Source organism: Mus musculus, chromosome X (genome assembly GCF_000001635.26).
Source record: "Mus musculus strain C57BL/6J chromosome X, GRCm38.p6 C57BL/6J".
In the NCBI taxonomy this organism is placed as follows: Eukaryota; Metazoa; Chordata; class Mammalia; order Rodentia; family Muridae; genus Mus; species Mus musculus.
Window position 1 is genome coordinate 74,273,171 of NC_000086.7, and position 23,311 is coordinate 74,296,481.

The 23,311-nt window shown below is 44.2% G+C and overlaps 2 protein-coding genes, 1 non-coding gene and 1 pseudogene across 28 annotated transcripts; 2 read left to right on the forward strand and 2 right to left on the reverse strand.

Moving 5' to 3' along the window:
- Positions 1-46: 46 nt before the first annotated feature.
- Positions 47-9,163, reverse strand: Dnase1l1 (deoxyribonuclease 1-like 1). 7 transcript variants are annotated; one of them, NM_001172154.2, is made up of 8 exons: positions 9,065-9,163; positions 3,869-4,172; positions 3,476-3,564; positions 3,309-3,386; positions 1,198-1,298; positions 936-1,048; positions 608-856; positions 47-521 (listed from the first exon to the last, which is right to left on the reverse strand). In NM_001172154.2, the coding sequence occupies exons 2-8, from the start codon at positions 4,004-4,006 to the stop codon at positions 399-401; spliced, it is 891 nt and encodes a 296-aa protein (NP_001165625.2). In that variant the 5' UTR covers positions 4,007-4,172; positions 9,065-9,163; the 3' UTR covers positions 47-398. The 7 variants fall into 7 exon arrangements, with proteins under 7 accessions (NP_001165625.2, NP_081385.2, NP_001357716.1 ...); NM_027109.3 differs by lacking the exon at positions 9,065-9,163 and adding an exon at positions 8,351-8,456; XM_006528272.4 differs by lacking the exon at positions 9,065-9,163 and adding an exon at positions 8,351-8,595 and having other exon boundaries at positions 48-521; positions 773-856.
- Positions 857-935, reverse strand: Mir7091 (microRNA 7091). Its single transcript, NR_106059.1, has one exon. It is a non-coding gene; the product is annotated as a microRNA 7091 (primary transcript).
- Gm14846 lies at positions 5,484-5,729 on the forward strand (annotated as a pseudogene).
- On the forward strand, positions 8,730-22,149 carry Taz (tafazzin). Of its 20 annotated transcripts, none has more exons than XM_030251480.1 (11): positions 8,730-8,875; positions 9,548-9,946; positions 10,102-10,230; positions 10,478-10,523; positions 10,762-10,847; positions 14,849-14,929; positions 15,008-15,049; positions 15,278-15,343; positions 15,492-15,544; positions 15,935-16,012; positions 16,129-16,981. In XM_030251480.1, exons 2-11 carry the CDS (start codon positions 9,838-9,840, stop codon positions 16,228-16,230), a joined length of 792 nt encoding a protein of 263 aa, XP_030107340.1. In that variant the 5' UTR covers positions 8,730-8,875; positions 9,548-9,837; the 3' UTR covers positions 16,231-16,981. The 20 variants fall into 20 exon arrangements, 17 of the variants coding, with proteins under 17 accessions (XP_030107340.1, XP_006528307.1, XP_006528309.1 ...); XM_006528244.2 differs by having other exon boundaries at positions 8,730-8,870; XM_006528246.2 differs by having other exon boundaries at positions 8,730-8,870; positions 15,281-15,343.
- The last annotated feature ends 1,162 nt before the right edge of the window (positions 22,150-23,311 follow it).

Consider the following 23,311-nt stretch of genomic DNA (forward strand, 5'->3'; position numbering starts at 1 on the left):
TTAAATTTGGTCAATTGGGACAGCTTATTGAATTAAGCATACATGCAAAAGGTTAAAATGATTTTATTGAATATTTTAAACCTGACAACACTGGCAGAGCCATGTAGTATAGTGCATGGAGAAGCAAGATTACTTAGACCTAAGGTTTTTCCAGTATGAGCTCATTTGTATCAGTTGCAGAAATCTTAGGTATGATCTGAGCCCATTTCTACTGGAGCTTTGTTCCTAACTACCTCAGGTGAAGTCCTGTCTACCCAACAGGATTCAAGCCCAAGGCACTTGTTGCTGAGTTATACTCCCAGCCCTAGCTTTCTCAGAATAGCAAGCAGCTATTTAAAAAAGCTGTCATTGACTTTCACATCTGAGACTACCAGTGCCCTGGTCAAGTCAATGGCTATCTAGTCCAGCTGAGATGGCAGGAGTGACAGCAGTAGAGCGGCTAAGTAGTGGGGTGGGATACTCAGTGGAGTGGCCTGGCTCAGTTCCACTTCTACAGGATAATGGTCACTGATGCGGAGAGCCTGAGGAGAGAACAAAATGAAGTGTCAGTATCTGGCTCACCTCCACAATTCTGCCCTCAGCCATTTTGCCCACCCAGCTTCTCTACCTCTTCCTCAGTCAGCTGAAACCTCTTGGGAAAGTCAAAGGTAGCTGCAGCCTTCAGCAGCATTTGGCAGCCCTGTCCATGCACCACAATTCGGTCATAGGTACAGTTAGTACTGGCCCGCACTGTAGTATCCTCCCCATCAGGAATCACCCAGTGGAAGCCTGCCTTAGTCCGGAGTAGCAGGCTTTTCAGACGTTTTTTTGTCAGCGATGCACAGTCTGCATTGAAGTCTCCAAGCAGAATCACATTCTAGAGACGACAGAAGCCACTGCGTCTTGCTAAAAGGCATTTGCACCATCCCCTCTGCCATGGAATCTATCACCCCTACCTCATTCTGCCAGCGCTGGTAGACATCCAGAAACACATCATAGAGGGCATTCAGCTCCTTCTCAACATCCTTGGGAGTGGTGTGGAGAGGAACCAGCACCACACTTGGAAGAGCTGCAAGGTCCAGGAAGCTGAGGCTGCCACAGCTGCCAGGCCTTCTACATAACCACCTCTGCTTCCCCCAGAAACCAACCCACAGGAAAACCAGCCACATCCCCCTCCTATTTCCTTGTACCAGGCCCAGATTTTTTTACCCCTCTTACTTTTGCTAGGGAGAGTGAAATGGGCCACAAATGGTTCTCGGGCAAAAATATCATCTGTGTCGTTGTATTGGTAGAAATTTAGGACCTGTGTCTTGTCAGACCTGGGAAGACCAAGAGGTAGGAAGTAGTGGCCCCACATCTTATATAAAAAGAGTAGAGTTAGTGCTCAAAGAGGAAGATGCCTGGCTCCTTGTTCTGCCACTCTCATGGGGGTACAGCCATTTTTTTCTAGAACTTAGGGTTTTTTCTTATTCCTTCTATTTTTTTTTAAAAGAAAAGTTCTATTATGTAGCCCTGTCTGTCTGTCTTGGATCTCTCTCTCTCTCTCTCTCTCTCTCTCTCTCTCTCTCTCTCTTTCTCTCTCTCTCTCTCTCATCTCTGATAGGGTTTCTTTTTGTGTACCCCTGGCTGTCCTGGAACTTGCTCTGTAAACTATGCTGACTTCAAACTCACAGAGATCCATCTGTCTCTGCCTCTGAGTGCTGGGATTAAAGGCATGGGATACCACTCCTGGCTTGGAGTTTTTCATTTATCACTGGGGATAAATTTGCACTTTGACACTGAGTTATGCCTCCAGCTCCCTGGAACTGTTTTGGTTGTTGTTTTTTAATTTAAGATCTTTGTTTTATTCTCTCATACATTACATACCGACCTCAGTTTCTCGCCTGCCCCCATCCACTCCTCCTCCATTTCCCTTCAAAAACAAAAAGAACAGGCCTCCCAGGAATATCAACCAAACACGGTATAACAATTTACAACTAGGCACAAACCCTCATATCAAGGTTGACTAGGCAACCCAGTTGTAGGAAAGGGGCAAAAGGAATTAGGAGTCCCAAAGCTGCACAACCATGAACATAGCTCAGACCCATACACGGTCTGTGATTATCACTTCAGTCTCTGTGATTCTCTATGAGCCCTGCTTAGTTGATTCTGTGGCTGTGTCTTGTGTTTTGCTTTATTTTTTATTAATTAATTAATTAATTAATTAATTTTGGTTATTTTGAGACAGGGTTTTTCTGTGTAGCCCTGGCTGTCCTGGAACTCACTCTATAGACCATGCTGGTTTGAAACTCAGAAATCCACTTGCCTCTGCCTCCCAAGTGCTGGAATTAAAGGCGTGTGCCATGATTGCCTGGCTTTGTTTTATTTATTTATTTATTTATTTATTTATTTATATTTATATTTGGTTTTTCAAGACAGAGTTTCTCTGTGTAGTCCTGGAACTCACTCTGTAGACCAGGCTGGCCTCGAACTCAGAAATCTACCTGCCAGGCTGGAGAGATGGCTCAGTGGGTAAGGGCACCCGACTGCTCTTCCGAAGGTCCAGAGTTCAAATCCCAGCAACCACATGGTGGCTCACAACCATCCATAACAAGATCTGACCCCCTCTTCTGGAGTGTCTGAAGACAGCTACAATGTACTTACATTTAATAAATAAATAAATAAATAAATAAATAAATAAATAAATAAATAAATCTTTTAAAAAAAATCTGCCTGCCTCTGCCTCCCAAGTGCTGGGATCAAAGGCGTGCGCCACCATGCCCGGCTGTTTGTTCTATTTTTTAAGCAGGGTTTCTCTGCATAAGAGAATCCTGGCTGTCCTGGAACTTGATTTGTAGACTAGTCTGGCCAAAGATCTGCCTGCCCATGCCTCTTGAGTGCTGGGATTAAAGGTGTGTGCCACCACTTCCTCCTGGTTTAGAGATTTATTTTTATTTTATTTTTATGAGTGTTTTGCCTACATGTATTTCTGAGCGTCATGGGTCTATAGAGGCCAGAAGAGGATGCCAGATCTCCTGGAACTGGAATTAGTGATGGTTGTGTGCTCTTGTGTGGGTTCTGGGAATAAAACCTTAGTCCTCTGGAAGAACAACAAGTTCTCTTAACTACTGAGCCATCTCTCCAGAGAACTTTTATGAGGTTGGTTTTTTTTTGTTGTTGTTGTTTTGTTTTTTTTGAGATCCATTTTCATTATAACCCAACTGGTCTTGAACTCATGGGCTCCAGCAATTCATCTACCTGATTTATCTTCTTGAATAGAATAGAATAGCTGGGTCTTCAGACCCCTACCTAGAATTGTCATGATGAGGATTCTTGACCCCTGTGCTCACCTGTAGATATACACATACTTTTCCTTGTATGTGCTGCGCCCCAGCAATGAGCTGTTTAGGAAGCTGTAACTCCTGGAACTGTCAAATATACCAGGAAACAAAACCAGAGTTAGGGCTCTTAAGGCTCTAGGTGGAATGCAGATTAGATTGAAAGGGTCCTTCTTTACCTTTTAAGTTTTTGAAGCAGAAAGGGGACAGTATTCTGGGAAGAATCTACTACCTCCTGAAGCACCATGATATCACATCGGGCTAGGATCTGCAGGGAATGAGGGATACCAGCTCAATTCAGAGCTGTCAACATGGAGGAGCTTTATGTAAAGATTGGTACCAGAGTGGCTGCAGACAGCAGTGAGACAAGGAGAAACTCAGGAAACAAACAACATCATTCCATTATACCTTACCCATTTTTAGAGGAGGAAGTTGGTAATTAAATGATGGTTGAAAGACTCTTCACATCTGTACATTCACTTTTCCAGATGTCCCCTCCTTTATGGTCAGGCAGGATGGGGAGTTTTTAGTCAAGGTCCTATGGACACAAATTTCTGCAACAATGAACTTACCTGAACTAAGGTATCCATCACTGACTCCTTGGTTAGCTTGGCCAGTGTCAGTCTGTGGGCATTGAAGGCACAGATACGAAAGGCTTCAGTCCCACCAACCAGGAGAATGAGCAGGGGAGCCATAACAAGGCCACGCATTGCTATGTGTGCATCAGGAACCCTCCAAAGGAATCCAGGTTGTCCAAAGGGCATTGGCACTGCAGCTGATCTCAGCTAATTAGTATTCTCCCTGCTGTTGGCCCTGAACATTTCTTGAATCTCTTCCTGGAACGTATTTCAACTTCTGTACACAGAGCTTGACCACCTAATAAAATACATGTGGTGTGGCATAAAACCATCTCAGACTTTTAAGAACTCAATAGCCAGAAGCACAAATGTTACCATCCTAGATCGGCAGAGCTTTTTCATCTTCCCCAGGTGAAATTGTGTACTCAGTGAGTATACCTTCTTTGCCAAGATTATGGCCAGGAGTTCACATGGGGTCAGCTCCAGCAACAAAATCTGTCTATGTTTTTTTACCTTTCAGCCTATTTTTTCAATGTATATATGTATGCATTGTATAAGCATATGGGTGCTTGTGAGTGTATATGCATTTATGTGTGTGCACATTTGGAGGTCAGAGGTCAACCCCAGGAGCCATCCACCCTGGTTGGTGTCACTGGATTGGAACTCATGAAATTTGGCTAGCTATTGAGCCGTAGGGGTCCAATTGTCTCTGCCTCCCTAGTGCTGTAATTACAAGAACATTTTACCATGCCTGGTTTTTTTTTTTGTTTTTGTTTTTTGTTTTTTGTTTTTTTTTGTTTTTGTTTTTTTTTTTTTTTTTTTGGTTTTTTGAGACAGGGTTTCTCTTTATAGCCCTGGCTGTCCTGGAACTCACTCTGTAGACCAGGCTGGCCTCAAACTCAGAAATCCGCCTGCCTCTGCCTCCCGAGTGCTGGGATTAAAGGCATGCGCCACCACCCCGGCGCCTGTTTTTTTATGTGCACGTTTTTTACTGACTTCCCCCCAGGACCTCTGCGTGAGTTTTTGAAAGACAGTCTTGCTCTGTAGTAAAGCACAGGTCCCAAACTTGGAGCAATCCTCCTGTCAGCCTCCTGAGTAATAGGATCACGAGTTCATAATCACCAAGCCTGGATGACTCATTCTTTACTGTGTTTTTTACTTATACTTCCCCTTTTGAGACAAGGACTGATGTATCCCAGTCTGGTCTCAAACTTGTCTATGTAGCTTAGGATGACCTCAGGAACCCTTGAGATTCCTTCCACCATCCAAGTACTGGGATTATAGGTATATGCCACCAAACCCACAGAGCCAATATCAATCTATCTCCCTCCCTCCCTCCCTCCGTCCCTCCCTCCCTCCCTTTCTCCTTTTCACTGCTGAGGCTTGAACTTACAGTCTTTATCTTTCTAGGTATGGTAGAGAAGCACTCTGCCACTAGCTACTCCCCAGTCCTGAGACTGTCTTTCAAAAACCAAAAACAAGTCTAGGTGTGGAGGCATACTTCTGTAATTCCAGCATCTGGGAGGTGAAGGCAATGAGATCATAAGTTTGAGGTATTCTTCAGTTATATCGTGATACCCTGCTTCAAAACACAACAAGCACAGTGACCATGTGCAAGGCCCACTCGCTAGAACTGAAGACATTTATGGAAAATAAGTTATCATTGAAGTTAAATGGAGGCAGATATATACAAGGAATATTGCAGGGCTTTGATCCCTTTATGAATCTTGTGACTGACAAATATGTGAAGATGGCAATTAGTGGGCAGCAGAATAATATTGGATGGATAACAGGAAATAGCATCATCATGTTAGAAGCCTTGTAAAGCATCAAAACCATAGTTCTTCAGTAGAAGAGTTCAGAAAGAGCCAGGTCATACACATTGTTATATGAAACTTCTTGCTAAGTAAACTTTTGTGATACTCAGGAAAAAAACCCTACAAGCACCATTGTACCTCTGCTTCTACATTTGTCAACACTAATGGCATCACTAAAGTAGAACAACATAGTTGTCTTTGTGAGACTGTCTTATTATTTAATACCATGTCCTCATGGTTTATTCTTGTTGTATAACATGTCAAAATTATCTTCTTTTTTAAAAAGCCTTAATCTCTCTTAGGTTTTTTTTAAAGATATTTATTTATTTATTTATTTATTTATTTATTTATTATATGTAAGTACACTGTAGCTGTCCTCAGACACTCCAGAAGAGAGAGTCAGATCTCATTACGGATGGTTTTATTTTTAATTATGTGTATGTATGTGGAGGTATATGCACATGCAGATGCCCAAGGAGGCCACGCAGGCCCACTGACATATCTTGTCAGTTCAGAAATTCTTTTCCATTATTTAAAAAGATGTATTTCACATTCAGTTATGTATATGTCTGTAAGTGGGTATGTTCATATGAGTGAAGGTACCCTCAAGGACCAGACATATGAGATCCCTCTTAAGCTGCAGTTAGAAGTTGTGAGCAACCCAATGCAGGCACTAGGAACCAAACTCAGATCCTCTACAAGAGTGGTAAACACTGCTGAGTGACCTCTCCAGCCTCTCTTCTTCTTCTTCTTCTTTTTTTTCTCCAAGACAGGGTTTCTCTGTGTATCCCCCAGCTGTCCTGGAACTCACTCTATAGACCATTCTGGCCTTGAACTCAGAGACCCATGTGCCTCTGTCTCCCAAGTGCTGGGATAAAAGGCGTGCACCATCATGCCCGGCTGTCTTCTTCCTTCTTAAGGATGATTAATATTCCAGTGTATACTCAGAAACACTTTGTCCATCAGCATTGGGGTACACCCACTACTTGAATTCTTGTATTTATTTATTTAATTACTTTATTTTTAATGTGTGGTACTAGGGATTGAAGATGGGGCCTTATATATGCTAAAGATGTGCTCTACCACTAAGCTATAACTGTAACCCTGTAGTGATTTGTGTGTGTGTGTGTGTGTGTGTGTGTGTGTCAAACTGACCTTAAACTTCTGATCCTCCTGCCTCTACCTCACCCAAACTGGAATGACAGATGTATACCACCAAGCCTGGTTTATGCAGTGCTGGAGATGAAATCCAGGGCCTCATATATTGACTATGTAGGGAGGGCTATACGATGTAAGCCTCATAATTGGGTAAGCACTGTACCAACTGAATCACACTCCAGTTTAGCAATTTTGAAAATTTTGAGCACCTTAGTTTCCTGAAGCAGATCAGCTAATTCATGAAAATTTTATTTTTAATTTTTTAAGGTACACCAAATTTTTCCATAGCTTTTGTGCCATTTTACATTTTCACTAACAATGGGGATGAGGTCAACCCTTATTCTTTTAAGTTAATTGAGTACTGCTGGGTGGTGGCGCACACCTTTAGTCCCAGTGCTTTGAAGGCAGAGGCAGGTGGATCTCTGAGTTCCAGGCTAGCTGGTCTACAGAGTGAGTTCTAGGATAGTCAGGGATACATGGAGAAACCCTGTCTCAAACAAACAAAGAAACTGCTACATACTATTTTCTATATAGCACCTATTGCTAGCTAGGGCATAGACAGTCCCAGATTCAGGAAGGTCCAGTTTGTCCTATCCATATTAGAAACTAAAGCATGAACCTCTTCAGGAATTTCTTTTATTTTTCTTAATTGTTTTATTTTTCCACATCTATTTGTGTGTGTTTGTGTATGTATGCACATATGCATGGGTCTAAGTCAAGCATGTTTTTTCCTTCTACCAAAAGGGATCAAACTCAAGCGATCATGTTTGGCAGTAAATATCCTTATCTGTTAAGCCATTACACCAGCCATCTTTATATCTTTATATATATTAATATTAATAAAACGTGGGTGTGTCTCAGTTTATAACCAAGGCTGGCCTGGAACTCACTATGTAGTCCCAGGCTGGCTTCAACTTTCCTGAGTGCCCTGGAGCCCCTCAGAGCATCTGTCTCAGGTTTATCTTTGTCTCAGACTCACCTCTGCCTTACCATATCTTTTGAGCTCAGCGCTTTACCATGTTCTCTGTACATGTCACATTCTTGAAGCCTGGGGCCCTCTGCTTCTGTCTGCTTGTTTTTCTTAGTCATGCTGTCCCTTTCTCCTCTCTGTTAGTTTCTTCCTATCTGGCTGGTTTGTTCTGTCTTCCTGACTCTGCACATCTTAGTGTTTCTGCCACAGTATCTTCCTAGCTGGCCTTGATATTTGTTTCTCTCTGGTCACCTGTTCTGTCACTCATACTTATTTTGGTCTCCTTGCACTGGGGTGTCTGTTTTGGAATACATGTGAGCACTGGGGCAGTTCTGCACTGGCCAAGCTATATTTGGAGACTGAGACCACTAGGACTCTGAGGATGAACCAGAAAGAATAACTGTTCCTGGCCTCAGCATAATGCTTCCTAGTCTTCCAAAGACAGCTTTAGCTTGAAATTCCCTTTCCTTCTGAAGTTCCTCCCCAGTAGAGACAACCTCCTCCCTTTCCCTACCCGCAGGATTCTCATACCTCCACAGCCCAAGTCGGCCCCACGCCTGCCTCAGCGTTGAACCGAATAAAACATTCCACTCCACAGAATCGCAGCTCCAGCCAAGGCGGGTAAGGACGCGCAGTTGGGTGTGTGTGGGGGGGAAATGGGAAGAAGAGGCGCGGGTTTCCAGACACACCCAAAGGGGCCGGCTCCACAACTTTCCCGTCCCAAGTAGCAAGGCTGAGCGCCACCCTTCAGCCCAGGAGCTGGTTTCCAGACCCACCCAAAGGGGCGGGCCATAAGCAAGGCTGAGCTCCACATCCCTGTCCAGTAGGCTGTGCCTGAGAACTGGCTACCTGCTGGCCCACCCCGCCCATGATGGGTGTTTCTTTTGCCAAGCGAATAGCAACTTGGGGAGCTGGCGGCCTCTGCTCGACGAATCCGCCTGAAAGCAAGTCGAGGAAGCGTCCTTGCTTGTTGTCGCAAACATGCCTACTATCACCCGTGCCAAGAAGCAGCAGTCTATCATTGAACAGTTACCTGGACCTAGGGAAAAAGGTGAGGTAGGCTTGCTCATTCTTTGGCCAGTTCCCCTGCAGCAAAGAGCAGAGCAGAGGCAGTCTTCTCTCAGGGTCCTCAGGCCCTGAACCACAATGTTGGTGCGCACTCCCAAATTAAGTTTGCCTGTGTGACGACTGCTCAGAAAACCCAAAGCAAAGGACCTTATGCACAGGATGGGTAGCGCGACTGACCTGTTCAGGTCCCCACTGGAGTGGCAGTTTAGAAAAATGCCTCATGGCAGAAATTTGTTAGTTCTGGTACCACATGAATACTAGGCAAATGCTCTATCGTGGAGATAACCAAATGCCCCAACCCCCAGATCACTGGGAGAAATAGTACAATAAAAGGCAGAGAATAATAGACGCGGACACCCGATGCCCTTTTCCGGTCTCTGTGTGAGCCTTCAGAAGCATGCATAACCGGATACACATCGGGTGGGACAGGGAAAGAGAACAAGTAAAAAGTTTCCACCAGCCTACGACTTGCGTAGCTTCAGGTAATGGTGCTGTGTAGCTAATGTCGCCTGTAGACACTAGAATTATGGAATCAAAGAGACGCAGCACTGCTTAAGGCGGTTTGGAGCCAAAACCTTGACGGGGGAGGGGCCGGAGCGAGGCTGGCGTAGACCCGCCCTGGCAGCCGTCAAGCAACCTAGGCATGTTTTGCGACAACAGGCAAGGACGCTTCCTCGAGTTGCTTTCCGGCTGATTCGTCGAGTGAGGCCGTCAAGACTTGGTTTCTAGTGCGCATTGCTTTGTACAGCAGTCCCGTCTCGTCGCCTGAGCAGCGGCTCTTCTCTATCCAGAGAACAGTGCTAGGGAGGTGCTGAGCTGTTCCACCAGGTGACCTTAGTCTAGTCCTCTGCCAGTCTGTTGGAGATCCTTCTCCTGAGTGGTAGAGGACATCGGCTGGCCTGGGGCAAGAGGAACTCTGGGCTCCGGGGGCGGGGCCGGAGCCGGAGGAGATGCCCCTCCATGTGAAGTGGCCATTCCCCGCGGTGCCCCGGCTCACCTGGACTCTAGCCAGCAGCGTCGTCATGGGCCTAGTTGGCACCTACAGCTGCTTCTGGACCAGTGAGTGGCAAAAGGCCAAGGCAGAGTCTGTTCACAGGCCTCTGGCCTGGCTGGGGGTTTTCGGACTGGGAATATGGCAGGGGCTTTTCTGGCACAGTAAGAAGCCTCGGGCAGGTGGAAATGACCTAGAGCTTGGGACTGACTTCTCTTCCCAGAGTACATGAACCACCTCACCGTGCACAACAAGGAAGTGCTGTATGAGCTCATTGAGAACCGAGGCCCTGCCACCCCCCTTATCACCGTCTCCAACCACCAGTCTTGCATGGATGACCCTCATCTCTGGGGTATGGTGCCAGTGTGCTGGGTTCAGGGAGGCAAAACAAGAACAGGCCCCCACCAAAGACAGATTGACTTCCCACCAGGCTCTTTTGAAAAACTTTACCTTGTTTGGGGGATATACTGCCTAACTGCTGGAAGTTTTGTGTGTCCCCCTTAGGATTCCTCCAGGGAATGTGATTTAGACAGGATATCAGAAATTTAAAAGGAGTGTGGAAGTAGCCATGTCACATCAAGGACTTTACTTTTTCACAGGGATCCTAAAACTCCGCCACATCTGGAACCTGAAGTTGATGCGTTGGTGAGGAGGAATGGGCCCCTTGAAGTGACCCATCCATTTCTGCCCAGATTTGCCTTTCTCTGCTCAGGAGTTGGCATCCAGCCTTCCAGGAAGGGCATGGGTGGGGCTCCTTAGGGCCTTCTCTTGGAGCTTCATTCTGTATGGCAGTGATGGCAGGCATTATATTGGGTGGGGAGAGTTGGGGACAAGCAATGGGAAGTCTTGGAGGCAGGGATGATTGGGTCTATTGCTGCTCTAGGACCCCAGCAGCTGCAGACATCTGCTTCACCAAGGAGCTGCACTCCCATTTCTTCAGCTTGGGCAAATGTGTGCCTGTGTGTCGAGGTGAGCTGCTCCTCTGGGAGGCATGTCCAGGCCTCCCTTGGGGACAAGGAAGCTGGTGGTCAATGCGTCTGTCTTAGAAGGACTTAGGGGAGCCATGATATGGCAGTATAGTTGGCAGAGAATAGGAAGAGGGATGATCACTTAGAATCTCTGCAGTCCAAAACTCTGGTGTGAGAATTCAAGGAAGCTGTATTTGCAGTCCCTTCTGAATCTACCACTCCTGTCAGGGAGAACAGTGTGGTGTTACCACTTTATAATGGCAGTGGGGTACATGTATAGAAGGCTAAGGGTTTTGTTTTTGGGAGAACAAACAGTGGTAAGATGAGGAGGCTCAGATTGACCACTCAGTACCTTTCACAAACCCCTTAGTGTAGGGGCCATCTTGACCCCATTCTCTAGATAGGGCTCAGATTCTCTAGACAAAGCTTAGAAGTCCAAGGTCATAGACTACCATGTGGCAAACTTAAGATTCAGATCCACATTGCCCTTTCATCTGGGTATGTAGATTCCTTTTCAAGCAAAGAATGAAAGAAAGGGTGGTCTAAAAATAAGAGAAGAGAAGGTTAGAGAATGTCAGAAGGGTAGAAGATTGTATTTCCACCTTTCTAAGCATTCCAGAAGAGACTATATTATTTTGTTGAATGATATAGTCTCAGTGCCATTTCCTCTCAGATCCTGCTCTGATATGTCAGCATTCTGATAATTTACACCTGTCCCTGACTCTAAGCTCCTTTACTCTGCAAACTCAAAAGTCTTGTGTGTATGCATCTGTTTTCATTCTTTAAAAAAAAAAAGATTAATTTTATGTGTGAGCACCCTGTTTTCAGACACACCAGAAGAGGCCATCAGATCCCATTACAGATGGCTGTGAGCCACCATGTGGTTGCTGGAAATTGGACTCAGACTCTTTGGAAGAGCCTTTGTTCAGTGCTCTGAACTCCTGAGCCATCTCTCCAGCCCTTTCATTTTTTTCTTTTTTCTTTCGTTTTCAGTTTGAGGGATAGAACACAGAGGCTTGTATATTTTAGGCATATACTGTACCTATGGCCTATACAGATAGTTCTGTTCTTCTTGAACTGATTCTAGACTTTCTTGCAGTTAAAAGCCGATCTGAGTGGTTGGAGAACTATCTCAGTGGTTAAGAGCACTGCCTGCTCTTCCAAAGGACCAGAGTTCAATTCCCATCAGTCACATGGCAGCTCATGCCTGTAATTCGGTTCCAGGGGATCCTACACCCTTACATAGACATACATGCGGGCAAAACATAAAAATTAAAAAGAAAAAAGGATCTGAGATGAACATGGTGATATATGCCTCTAATCCCATCCCATCACTCAGTAAGCAGGGGCATAAGGATTGAGGCCAGCCTGGTCTATACAGCAAGTTCCAGACTGACCAGAACTATAGGACTACATGGTAATCTTTCTCTCTTTGTTATTGTTGTTGTTGTTTTAAAGACAGTTTGTCTGTGTAGTCTTGGCTATCCTGGAACTAGCTCTATAGACCAGATGAGGCAACTCATCCTCCAGTCTCTTCCTTCCGAGTGCTGGGATTAAGCCTAGCATGATACCCTATCTTATCAAAAAAAAATAATAATATAGAAGCTGGTCATGGTCGCACACACCTTAATCCCAGCACTTGGGCAGAGGCAGGTGAATCTCTTGAGTTTGAGGCTAGTATGGTCTACAGAGCTAGTTACAAGATTGCCAAGACTACAAAGAAAAATCCTGTCTTAGAAAAGAAAGAAAGAAAAAAAGAAAGAGAGAAAGAAGCTAGTTATTATGCCTGTAGTCCCAGTATTTGGTTTGTTAGGTTGGGGTAGGTGAATTACCATGAGTTTGAGGCCAACTAGAAACCAAGACCCTGTCTCAAAAAAAAAAAATTAAAGTTGTGTGTGTGCACATACATACAGAGAAACTGAGAGCTGGAAGTGTGACACAGTGGTATAGTTTTTACTTAACTGGCACAGAGCCCTGAGTACTATCCCCAGCATTGTAAAAATATAGAACAAAAACTAGAAGATGGAACATTATTTTCAAGGAAAGCAAAGATCTAATTACATGTGACTGAAACAAACAGAGTTTGGGATACTTTGTTTCTGTTTTTAAACAAACCATTTTTCTCTAAGCCTAGGACTTTGTAGGTTCACCTTTAAGCACTGAAGTGATTTTGTACAAGTGCTTGCAGTAGCTAAAAAGTATGCCAAAGATACGCTATCCTTGCTGGGAGTGGTGGTACACGCCTTTAATCCTAGCACTTGGGAGGCAAAGGCAGGCAGATTTCTGAGTTGGAGGCCAGCCTGGTCTACAGAGTGAGTTCCAGGGCAGCCAGGGCTACTCAGAGAAACCCTGTCTCAAAACACACACACTCTTTTACTTCACAGTTTCAAGCTCAAAGGTTATTTTTCCAACAGTGGGGTTTACTAGAGGAGCAAACACCTGTGATGAACACCCCTGCTGTGTACTACCATCCCAAGTAGGGCACCTGTGGCTCTCTCTGTTTCCTGAGATCATCCCAACTTCTGGCCCCTAAGTGAGCTGCCAGATCAGGTCCCTGTTGAGGGTGGGCTGAGACTTTTTTTTTCTTTGGTTTTATGAGACAGGGTTTCTCTGTGTAGTCCTGGCTGTCCTGGAACTCACTCTGTAGACCAGGCTGGCCTCAAACTCAGAAATCCACCTGCCTCTGCCTCCCAAGTGCTGGGATTAAAGGCATGTATCACTATTGCCCGGCCTTTTTAAGATTTTATTTTATGCTCTTTCCTTCTTTTCTTTCTTGAAGCACATCATTTCTCTCTTTCTCTTTCCCTCCCCTACATCCCCTTCCCACATGGTGACTTACCTGGCTTTGGTCCTTGGGTCTAGTGAACTAGCTCACCTGAGAACAGCTTCCCAATAAACCTGTCTTCAGTAAAATAAAAAATAAAAATTTTATTTTGTATATGTTTGTACACTATAGCTTTCTTCAGACACACCAGAAGAGGGCATCAGATCCTATTACAGATGGTTGTGAGCCACCATGTGGTTGCTGGGAATTGAACTCAGGACCTGTGGAAGAGCAGTCAGTGTTCTTGACCACTGAGCCATCTCTTTAACCCTTGAAAGGCAATTCTCAATGCACTGACCTGAGATAGCCCCAGTGTTGCTCTTTGTCCTCCAGCCTCTTCCCTTCCACTTTCTGATTCTGTCCACCCTGTGGTTATTCTTCCACTATTGTATGTCCAGGTGACTCCAAGTTGCTAGCCCACAAGAGGTGTTAGGTCACACTTCTTGAAATATTAATCAGTTTTCCCAAGTTTTCCAATCTTTTCTGTGTTTTCTACTTCCTGAAGTGTTCTCCCTTAGCCCAGAAACCTGAGGGAAGGTGGAAGCTCTGGAGCTGATTTGTAGTCAGCAAATGGGTGTGTGTTAGGGGGGCAGGTTCCAGCAAGGCAGGCCGTAGGGCAGAGGGAGGTTGAGTTGCCATGATTATCATTTCAGTGAGAGATACTGTCTAGCTAAGTGTCTTGATACATGCCTGTTATCCAGCACCATTAAAGCTGAAACAAGAGAATTACTATAACTTTGAGGCCAACCTGGGCTATATAGTAATATCTGTCACAAAAAAAGAATGTGCTATTTGCATTTGACAGGCACTAAGAAGTTGAGGGAATATTGTTTTGTTTTGATACAGGATCTTACTGTGTTGCCCATCCTGACCTCAAGCTCAGAGCAATCTTCCTACCTCAGCTTCCCAAATGCTGAGATTACAGACATGAGCCACCATTTCCATCTTAAGAGGAAGATATGGTCAAACCAAAAATGTGAAGGGCCAGGGTAGCAAAGAGAAACAGGCTCTAGAAATAGATGTTGATGTGTCTATGGATGGTGCTATGGGAAATGAACTGCTGCCTCCATCCTAAAGTGGATAGACCAGGAGTGAGCCAGAATCTACTTCACTAGGGTTTGGAGAGTTTGATTTCTTCTCCAGAGAATGGATTAAGGAGAACAGACCTTTCTCTACAGGAGATGGTGTCTACCAGAAAGGGATGGACTTCATTTTGGAGAAGCTTAACCATGGGGACTGGGTGCACATCTTCCCAGAAGGTCAGTTGGGTGCTTGATCAGGGCCCTCCAGCATTCATGGTTCTAGGCCCAAGCTTTTTCTCTGTGTTCTCTCATTAGGGAAAGTAAACATGAGTTCTGAGTTCCTGCGCTTCAAATGGGGTAAGTATTGCTGGCCAGCCTGACACAGCTAACTTCCCCATCCAAAGATGGCCCCTTGGGTCCTTGGCTTCGTTCCTCTCTCAGGTGGGTGTGTCAGGAGCAGTAGAAAAGGGACAGGCGGTGAGTCAAGGACTAAGTTCCATTGAGAGACTGTAGAAGTGACATTGGCCAGACGTTGGCAGGGAAGTTTGGCCCAGCTTGTGCCAATGCTTTGGCATTTCTCCGAAGTAGGAATTGGACGGCTGATTGCTGAGTGTCATCTGAATCCCATCATCCTGCCACTGTGGCATGTTGGTGAGTCATGGATTGGGGGTAGGGAGGGGACTGTCTTAGATGTCGTTAAGGGGGATTTCAGGTTGTTGGGTAGCTGAGAGAAGTACCTGGGATTCTCTCTGGTACCCTGCTTCTCCCAATGGCTGGCTTTCTATCCACTGTGGTACAGGAATGAATGATGTCCTCCCTAACAGCCCACCCTACTTCCCCCGCTTTGGACAGGTGGGTAGGCACTGCTGACTCTTGTCTATCTATTTCCCTGCTAACTGCCCTGTGTTTCCTTGTCCATACTATACAGGATTGGTTGAAGATTTGCTGAGCATGAGCATGTAGTAGGGGAGCTAAGTGGGGCTTTTCTGGAAGCAAGACCTTTAGAAAAAGAATTGAAATCAGGCGGGGGTGAGGGACAAGGTAGAGTGGGACAAATTATTGATAGGATATTGACTAGACTGGCCCTTGGATACCATCAAGCCCAATTGCCTGTTTTGAAGAGGGAGAGTGGCTTTCAGGAACGTCAAGCCCATCAGGTACAGAGCATAGCTCTGAATCCCCGCATTGTTTGGGCTGGAACTATAGGTTCCTTGTCACCCTTGATGGCCTGCCTTCTTACAGAAAATCACCGTGCTGATTGGGAAGCCCTTCAGTACACTCCCTGTGCTTGAGCGGCTCCGGGCAGAGAACAAGTCAGCTGTGAGTTTCCTCCCAGGGTCCCCTAGCTGTCCTTGGCCTTCTCAGTCCCTCAGACTCCCAGGGTACCCCAGACATGGTCCTTGAGGAATGCAGGCCAGAACCATCCTTGCTCTTAGGTGGAGATGCGGAAAGCCCTCACAGACTTCATTCAAGAGGAATTCCAGCGGCTGAAGATGCAGGCAGAACAGCTCCACAATCATTTCCAGCCTGGAAGATAGGCTTTGCCTGCCCAGTCTGTGCCCTGCAGTTCTTAGCCAAAGGAACACTGGGTCCTTCAGGATTTGGGAAGTGGTGGTACAGGAACCTGACCAAGCTTGCTTGGCTCTTTACTGCTTTTGAGATTCTTCCCTGTACAAAACTGAGGCTGGGAAATGGACTGATGCTTTTAATTCAGATAGATTGGCTCCCAATTCCTGCTGGATACCCTTTTTTATTCTTGAACATCTGACTCCTCTGGGTCTTGAGCTAAAAGAAGAGCCTTGGCTGTCCCTTATACTTGGTGGAGAAGGAAGGGACACTCTTAGGCAGGGGCCCCCTTCTCACCTCTCAGGGAGGGAACAGAGCAGGTAGTCAAGCAAATAGTTGGGTAGGAGAACAGGTTTCTTGGTCATAGGTACAGAAAGAAGACTCAATTGGTCCCTTGGATGGGCTACTACTTGCCCACTGCTCACAAACCTCATCAGGGATAGCTGTCAGCCAGGTCATTCTACCTGAGCTACTGCTACAAGGTTTGTCCTTGGGTGGCCTGTAGACAAGAAGAGAAGGTATTGGCCAGGATTCAAGCACAGCTAAACTTAACTAGATGTTTCTTGTATATAGCAGAAGAAGGACCCCCAAGACCTGACCATTAACCCCCAGTGTCAGGGCCTACCTGCTTCTCTAATCTTTTTTGCCTTGTCATCCTCTATATCCTGGGATCTGGGTTTTAATGTTTTTAGAGTAATAAAACATTTGTGTTGTGCCACCATACCTCTGTCTTCTGTGTAGGAATGCAGATGGGAAGCACCTTGCTGAACAAGAAACAGGACCATGTGCCTGGATACAGTGAAATTATTTTAGTAGTTGGACATTGGAATCTCACTGTGCACTGGCCACTCAAGTCTTTTGCTATCACCTGTAAGCCAAATGGCAATGTGGTGGAATTCATAAAGGTGATAAAACAAAGCTGGGCGGTGGTGGCACACACCTTTGATCCCAGCACTTGGGAGGCAGAGGCAGGCGGATTTCTGAGTTCCATGCCAGCCTGGTCTACAAAAGTGAGTTCCAGGACAGCCAGGACTATAAAGAGAAACCCTGTCTCGAACCCCCCCCCCCAAAAAAAAGGTGATAAAACAAGAGTAATAAACTAACTTCAAAACCTCAAGTGAAGTCAGACATGATGGTACACACCTGATCTTAGTTATCTTAGCACTAGGCAGGCTGAAGCAGGAACATTGCCTTGTGTTAAGTGTGGGAGGCAAAGGTAGGCAGATCTCTATGAGTTCAGGGCCAGCCAGATCTAGGCCAGCTAGAACTACATAGTGAGAACCTGTCTGGAGGAAAATTAGGTGTACATAGTGATGAAGTCCTTGGGGTCTCAGTATTTGAGGCCAGCCCAGTTTACATAGTAAGTTTCACCCCAGCCAGAGCTACATGGTAAGACTGTCTTGGTGGAAAAAAAGAAGGAAAAAATTTAAACTTTTTTTTGTTTTGTTTTGTTTGTTTTTGAGACAGGGTTTCTCTTTATAGCCTTGGCTGTCCTGGAATTCACTTTGTAGACCAGGCTGGCCTTGAACTCAGAAATCCGCCTACCTCTGCCTCCCAAGTGCTGAGATTAAAAGTGTGCGCCACCACGCCCAGCTTTAAACTTTTTTTTTTTTTTGGATTTTCAAAACCTGATTCTTCTGTGTGGCCTTTGCTGCCCTAGAACTCACTCTGTAGACCAGGCTGGCCTTGAATGCAGAGATTTGCCTGCCTCTGCCTCCCAGGTGCTGGGATTAAAGATGTGCACTACACGCCTGGCCTCCTGGCATTCACTTTGTAGACCAGGCTGGCCTCTAACTCAGAAATCCTCCTGCCTCTGCTTCCCGAGTGCTGGGATTAAAGGCGTGCACCACCACGCCTGGCACAACACCTGGCCTTTTAAAACACTTTTTTTTTTTAGAAGAAGAAAACATCACTTTGTGGGGATAGAATACATGTAAAAGCCAGAATACAACTTAGATTCAAGGGTAACATCCCTTTTTCATGTATCTATTTTTGTATTCATTTGAGAAATGCCAGCTACATTTCTTCAAGAGAATTTTTTAAAGATTTATTTATTTTATATATGTGAGTATGCTGTTGCTGTCTTTAGACACACCAGAAAAGGACATCTGATCCCATTACAGATGGTTGTGAGCCACCATGTGGTTGCTGGGAATTGAACTCAGGACCTCTAGAAGTGTAGCCAGTGCTCTGAACCGCTAATTCATCTCTCCAGCCCATTCTTCAAAAGTTTTAAATTTATATTCTAAGATACGATTTCATTTGTTCAAATATATACCCCTCAGTGGTGTAAGTCTATAATCCCAGCAGTTATAAAGTAAAGTGAGGTTAGAGGCCATCTTTGGCTACATAGTAATTTCAAGGCTCACTATATGACCCCATTTATCAAAAAAAAAAAAAAAGTAGGGATATACAGAGAAATCCTGTCTCAAACAAAACAAAACAAAAAAGTAGGGCCAGCAAGTAAAGGTACTCACTACAAAGCCTGTTAATTTGAGTTGGATAGAACCTGCATGGTGGAAGGAGAGAAGGAACTGATGAAAGTTGTCTTACCCCATGCCCATATGTATATACACACACACAGGGTGAGGGGCTGGAGAAAAGTTTCGGCAGTTAGAGTGCCTGTTGCTTTTGCAGAAGACCTAATTTCTATCCCTAGCATCATTGTCAAGACTCAACCACTTAATAATTCCAAGTTCAGAGGATTCTATATGGTCTCTGGCCTCCATGGGCACCTACACACAAACATACACAAAGATAAGTCTTTTTAAAAATAAAATACTGCCTCCAGTATACTAGGTAAACAGTCTACTACTGAGTATGCCATGCTTTCAAACATAGACTAACTATGGAAGCAGAGACTGAGCAGAACTATTTCAAAACAACAATGGCAACACAGGGCTTGTTGGTATAGTGTGTGCCTAGCATATGAGAAGTCCTGGGTTTGATCCCTCGAGTGAAAAAAAGACCTTAAGGAACTGGAGAGATGATTCTGGCGGTTAAGAGTGCTAGCTGCGCTGGGCAGTGGTGGCACACGCCTTTAATCCCAGCACTTGGGAGGCAGAGGCAGAGGCAGGTGGATTTCTGAGTTTGAGGCCAGCTACACAGTGAGTTCCAGGACAGCCAAACCCTGGCTCTCTACAGAGAAACCCTGTCTCCAAAAACCAAAAAAAAAAAAAAAAAAAAAAAAAAAAAAAAAAAAAAAAGAAAAAGTGCTGGCTTCTCTTTCAGGGGTTCTGAGTTCAATTCCCAGCAACCACATGATGGCTCGCAACCATCTGTAATGGGATCCGATGCCACTTTCTGGTGTGTCTGAAGACAGCTAAAGTGTACTTACAAACATAAAACTTTTTTTAAAAAATCTAAAAAGAAAGGAGGGGGTGTAGGAGAGATGATTTAACAGTTTAGAACATTGACTACTCTTCCAGAAAACCAAGTTTGCTTCTCTTCACCCACATGGCAACATACAACCATCTGTAACTCCAGGTATGGAAGATTCAATGCTCTGTTCTGGCCTGCACCAGCACCAGGCACACATGTGGTATATATGCATGCACACAAAACACACAGAAATGTAAAAAGAAAATCTTGGAAAGGGCTGGAGATGTGGCTCAATTAGTAGAGCACTTACTTATGTGTGAGATCTTGAGTGCCTAGGTTTAAAATCCAGCTCTAAAAACAAACAAAGCAAGAAATAGAAAAAAAAATTACTCGAATAAAGAGGACTTCCCCTAACCTAGGGATTAATTAGTATTTGTTTTTCAAGACAAAGTTTCTCTAACCCTTAACTGTCCTGAAACTCAATCTGTATAGACCAGGCTGCCTTCAAACTCAGAGGTCCTATCTGCTTTTGGGTTTTGTTTTGTTTTGTTTTTGTTTTTGTTTTTTCTATTCTTTTTTTCTTTTTCTTTTTTCTTTTTTTCTTTTTTTTTTGGAAAGGGTTCCTCTGTATAGCCCTGGCTACCCTGGAACTCACTCTGTAGACTAGGCTGGCCTCGAACTGAGAAATCCTGCCTCTCCTTTCCGAATGCTGATATTGAAAGCATACACCACCACCGCCTGGCTACTTTTTTGTTTGTTTATGTATCTGTTTATGTGTTTATTTATTTATTTAAAATTTGAGAGAAGTTCTCACATAGTTCAAGCCGGCCTCCAACTCCTTATGTAGTCAAAACTGGCTTTGACTTCCTTATTCTCTTATCTCCAAGTCACAGACAGATACCACATATGTGGATAAGTTTATTGCTTTTAACTAAACAGGTATATACTTATGATTTCATTAAACAGGAATATTCAGCCAAGCACAAATGTATATTCAAAGAAATCCGTTTATAGTTGCAAATTTTTAATAATGTTTAACTGGACAAGGATATTGCCCAGCCACTGCTGCTGCCATACCTCCCTGGCAAATACCAGGATGTATTGGACTAGAATAGAAGCTGACATGTTTTTCTTTCTAGTTTTTAGATGCTGCCAAATTAAAAAGGCTGTATCAATCAGAGAGACACAATTTCCCAACATCTTTGTTGACAGGAGACTTATTTGTTTTTTGTTTTGTTTTGTTTTGTTTTTTTTCAAGACAGGGTTTGTGTAGCCCTGGCTGTCCTGGAACTCACTCTGTAGACCAGGCTGGCCTTGAACTCAGAAATCCACCTGCCTCTGCCTCCCAAGTGCTGGGATCAAAGGCGTGCGCCACCACGCCCAGCTTTTTGTTTTTCTGTTTTTTTTTTCATATTTGTTTATTTAATGTATGTGAGTACACTATCATATTTTAATATATCATATTATATATTTTTCAGATAAACCAGAGGAGGGCATTGTATCCCATTACAGATGGTTGTAAGCCACCATGTAGTTGCTGGGAATTGAACTCAGGACCTTCTGGAAGAGCAGTCAGTCCTATTAACTGCTGAGCCATCTCTCCAGCCCGACAGGAGATATTTAAAAATATTTACTTAGTCTCTATGTGTGTGTGTGTGTGTGTGGGGGGGGGTGGCTCCCAGGTGCCAGAGCATGGGTGTGGAGGTCAGAAGACAACTTGTAAGAAGAAATCTGTTCTGTCTTCTACCACGTGAGTTCCTGTGATTGATCAGGTTGTGTGAGACTGAGCCACCTTCCTCATCTAACAAACACATCCCCCCCCAACAAACACTCTTAAATACTCTTCTTATATGTTCTTCCTGTGAGGCCAAATAAATAGTGCATTAGTTCCCTAGGGTGCTGTAGCAAATTGCCACAAACTAGACATCTTAAAACAGAATTCTTTCTGATAATTTTCTAGGCTACAAGTCACAAATCAGGGTTTTGATGGAGCCGAGTTTGCTCTGAGGGAACTAGGAGAGAATTGGTTCCTGCTTTTCCTCTCCTGGTGGTGTCAGAAATCTTTGTGTATTGGCATGTAGCTGCATCACTGCAGTCTTTCTTTATATGGCTTTCTTCCCTGTCTGCCTCTATGTTTTCCTCTCTTGCCTAGTGTGGTGGCATGTAGCATTTAGAAGAGGTGGAAACATGAGGACCAGGAATTCCAAGTCATTATTGCCTGTGTAGTGAGTTTGAGGCCACCCCAGGTTATGTGAGCCCATCACAAATAAACAAAAAGTAAGTAAATATATTTCTCTCTTTATAATGACCAGTCATCAGGTTATGGCTCATCCTTCCATATTGTGACATTAACCATCAGTGTGAGTTTATTATAAACTGATTACATGTTCAAACACCCTGTTTCCAAATTAAGATGCATGTACAACTTTGTGGGGGGCATGAATTTGGGTCAAACACTAATTAAACAATACATATTTAAACAATACACTGTAAATACACTGTAAAAATCATACATCAGTTAGAGTAGTAGTTCAGTTGTTTTACCACAATTAAAAAAAATGTTTATTTCATGTGCCTTGGTGTTTTATCCACTTGTGTGAGGGTGTCAAATCCTCTGGAACTGGAATTACCAACAGTTGGGAGCTGCCATGTGGGTGCTGGGAATTGAACCTAGGCCCTCTGGAAGAGCAGCTGATGCTCTTAACCCCTGAAGTAGCTCAGTTATATAATTTACGATTGGCACACAAGAGACTCTACGCTCAATTCCCAGTACCAACAACACAAAGCAAAAAGATAAAAAAAATTTGTACATACCACTGCCTAGATTCTGTTTTAGAAACTTAGCATATGTGTTTTATCATACACCTATCTTTGTAGCTTGACATTAGTTCAGTTCCTCCTAAATCAGTGTTTTTCAGTGCTGCAATCCTTTAATACAGTTCCTTATATTGTGTTGACCCCAACCATAAAATTATTTATCATTGCTACATTATTTTAATTTAATTTTTGCTAGTTATGACAGTTGATATGCAACTCCTGTGAAAGAGTCGTTTGACCCTGAAGGGGTCGTGACCCATAGGTTGAGAATCACTACCTTAGGTTAATCAGCATATATGTTAGGAGAGTTAAAGATTTAGTTGTAGTATTTCTTGAACTTATTTGTAAAGATAATCAACAAGACTAATAAAAATGGCACAGAAAGTGAGTTCCAGGACAGCCAGGGCTACACAGAAAAACCCTGTCTCAAAAAACAAAACAAACAAAAAACAAAACAAAAAAAAAACAAACCAAAACAAAGCAAAAATGGCACAGAATCCGAGCAGTGGTGGCGCACACCTTTAGTCCCAGCACTTGGGAGGCAGAGGCAGGAGGATTTCTGAGTTTGAGGCCAGCCTGGTCTACAGTGTGAGTTCCAGGACAGCCAGGGCTACACAGAGAAACCCTGTCTCGAACTCCCCCCACCCCCAGCCAAAAAGACCAGAAACAAAAACAAAAACAAAAAAATGGCACAGAAGTGTAGGCAGGTTTGGTGGCTCACTGCTGTAATCCTAGCACTTGATTCAAGGTTGAGGTTTACATAGTGATTTTGTTCAGACCACAACCCTGTTTCAAAACAAAACCAACCAACCAAACAACAAAATCCAGAAAAGTCTCTACATGTGTTTGTGCTGGCAACTTCCATTTTCTGACTCTAGCTGTCAGTTCTTCCTCTAGTGCAAATCACAAGGAAGG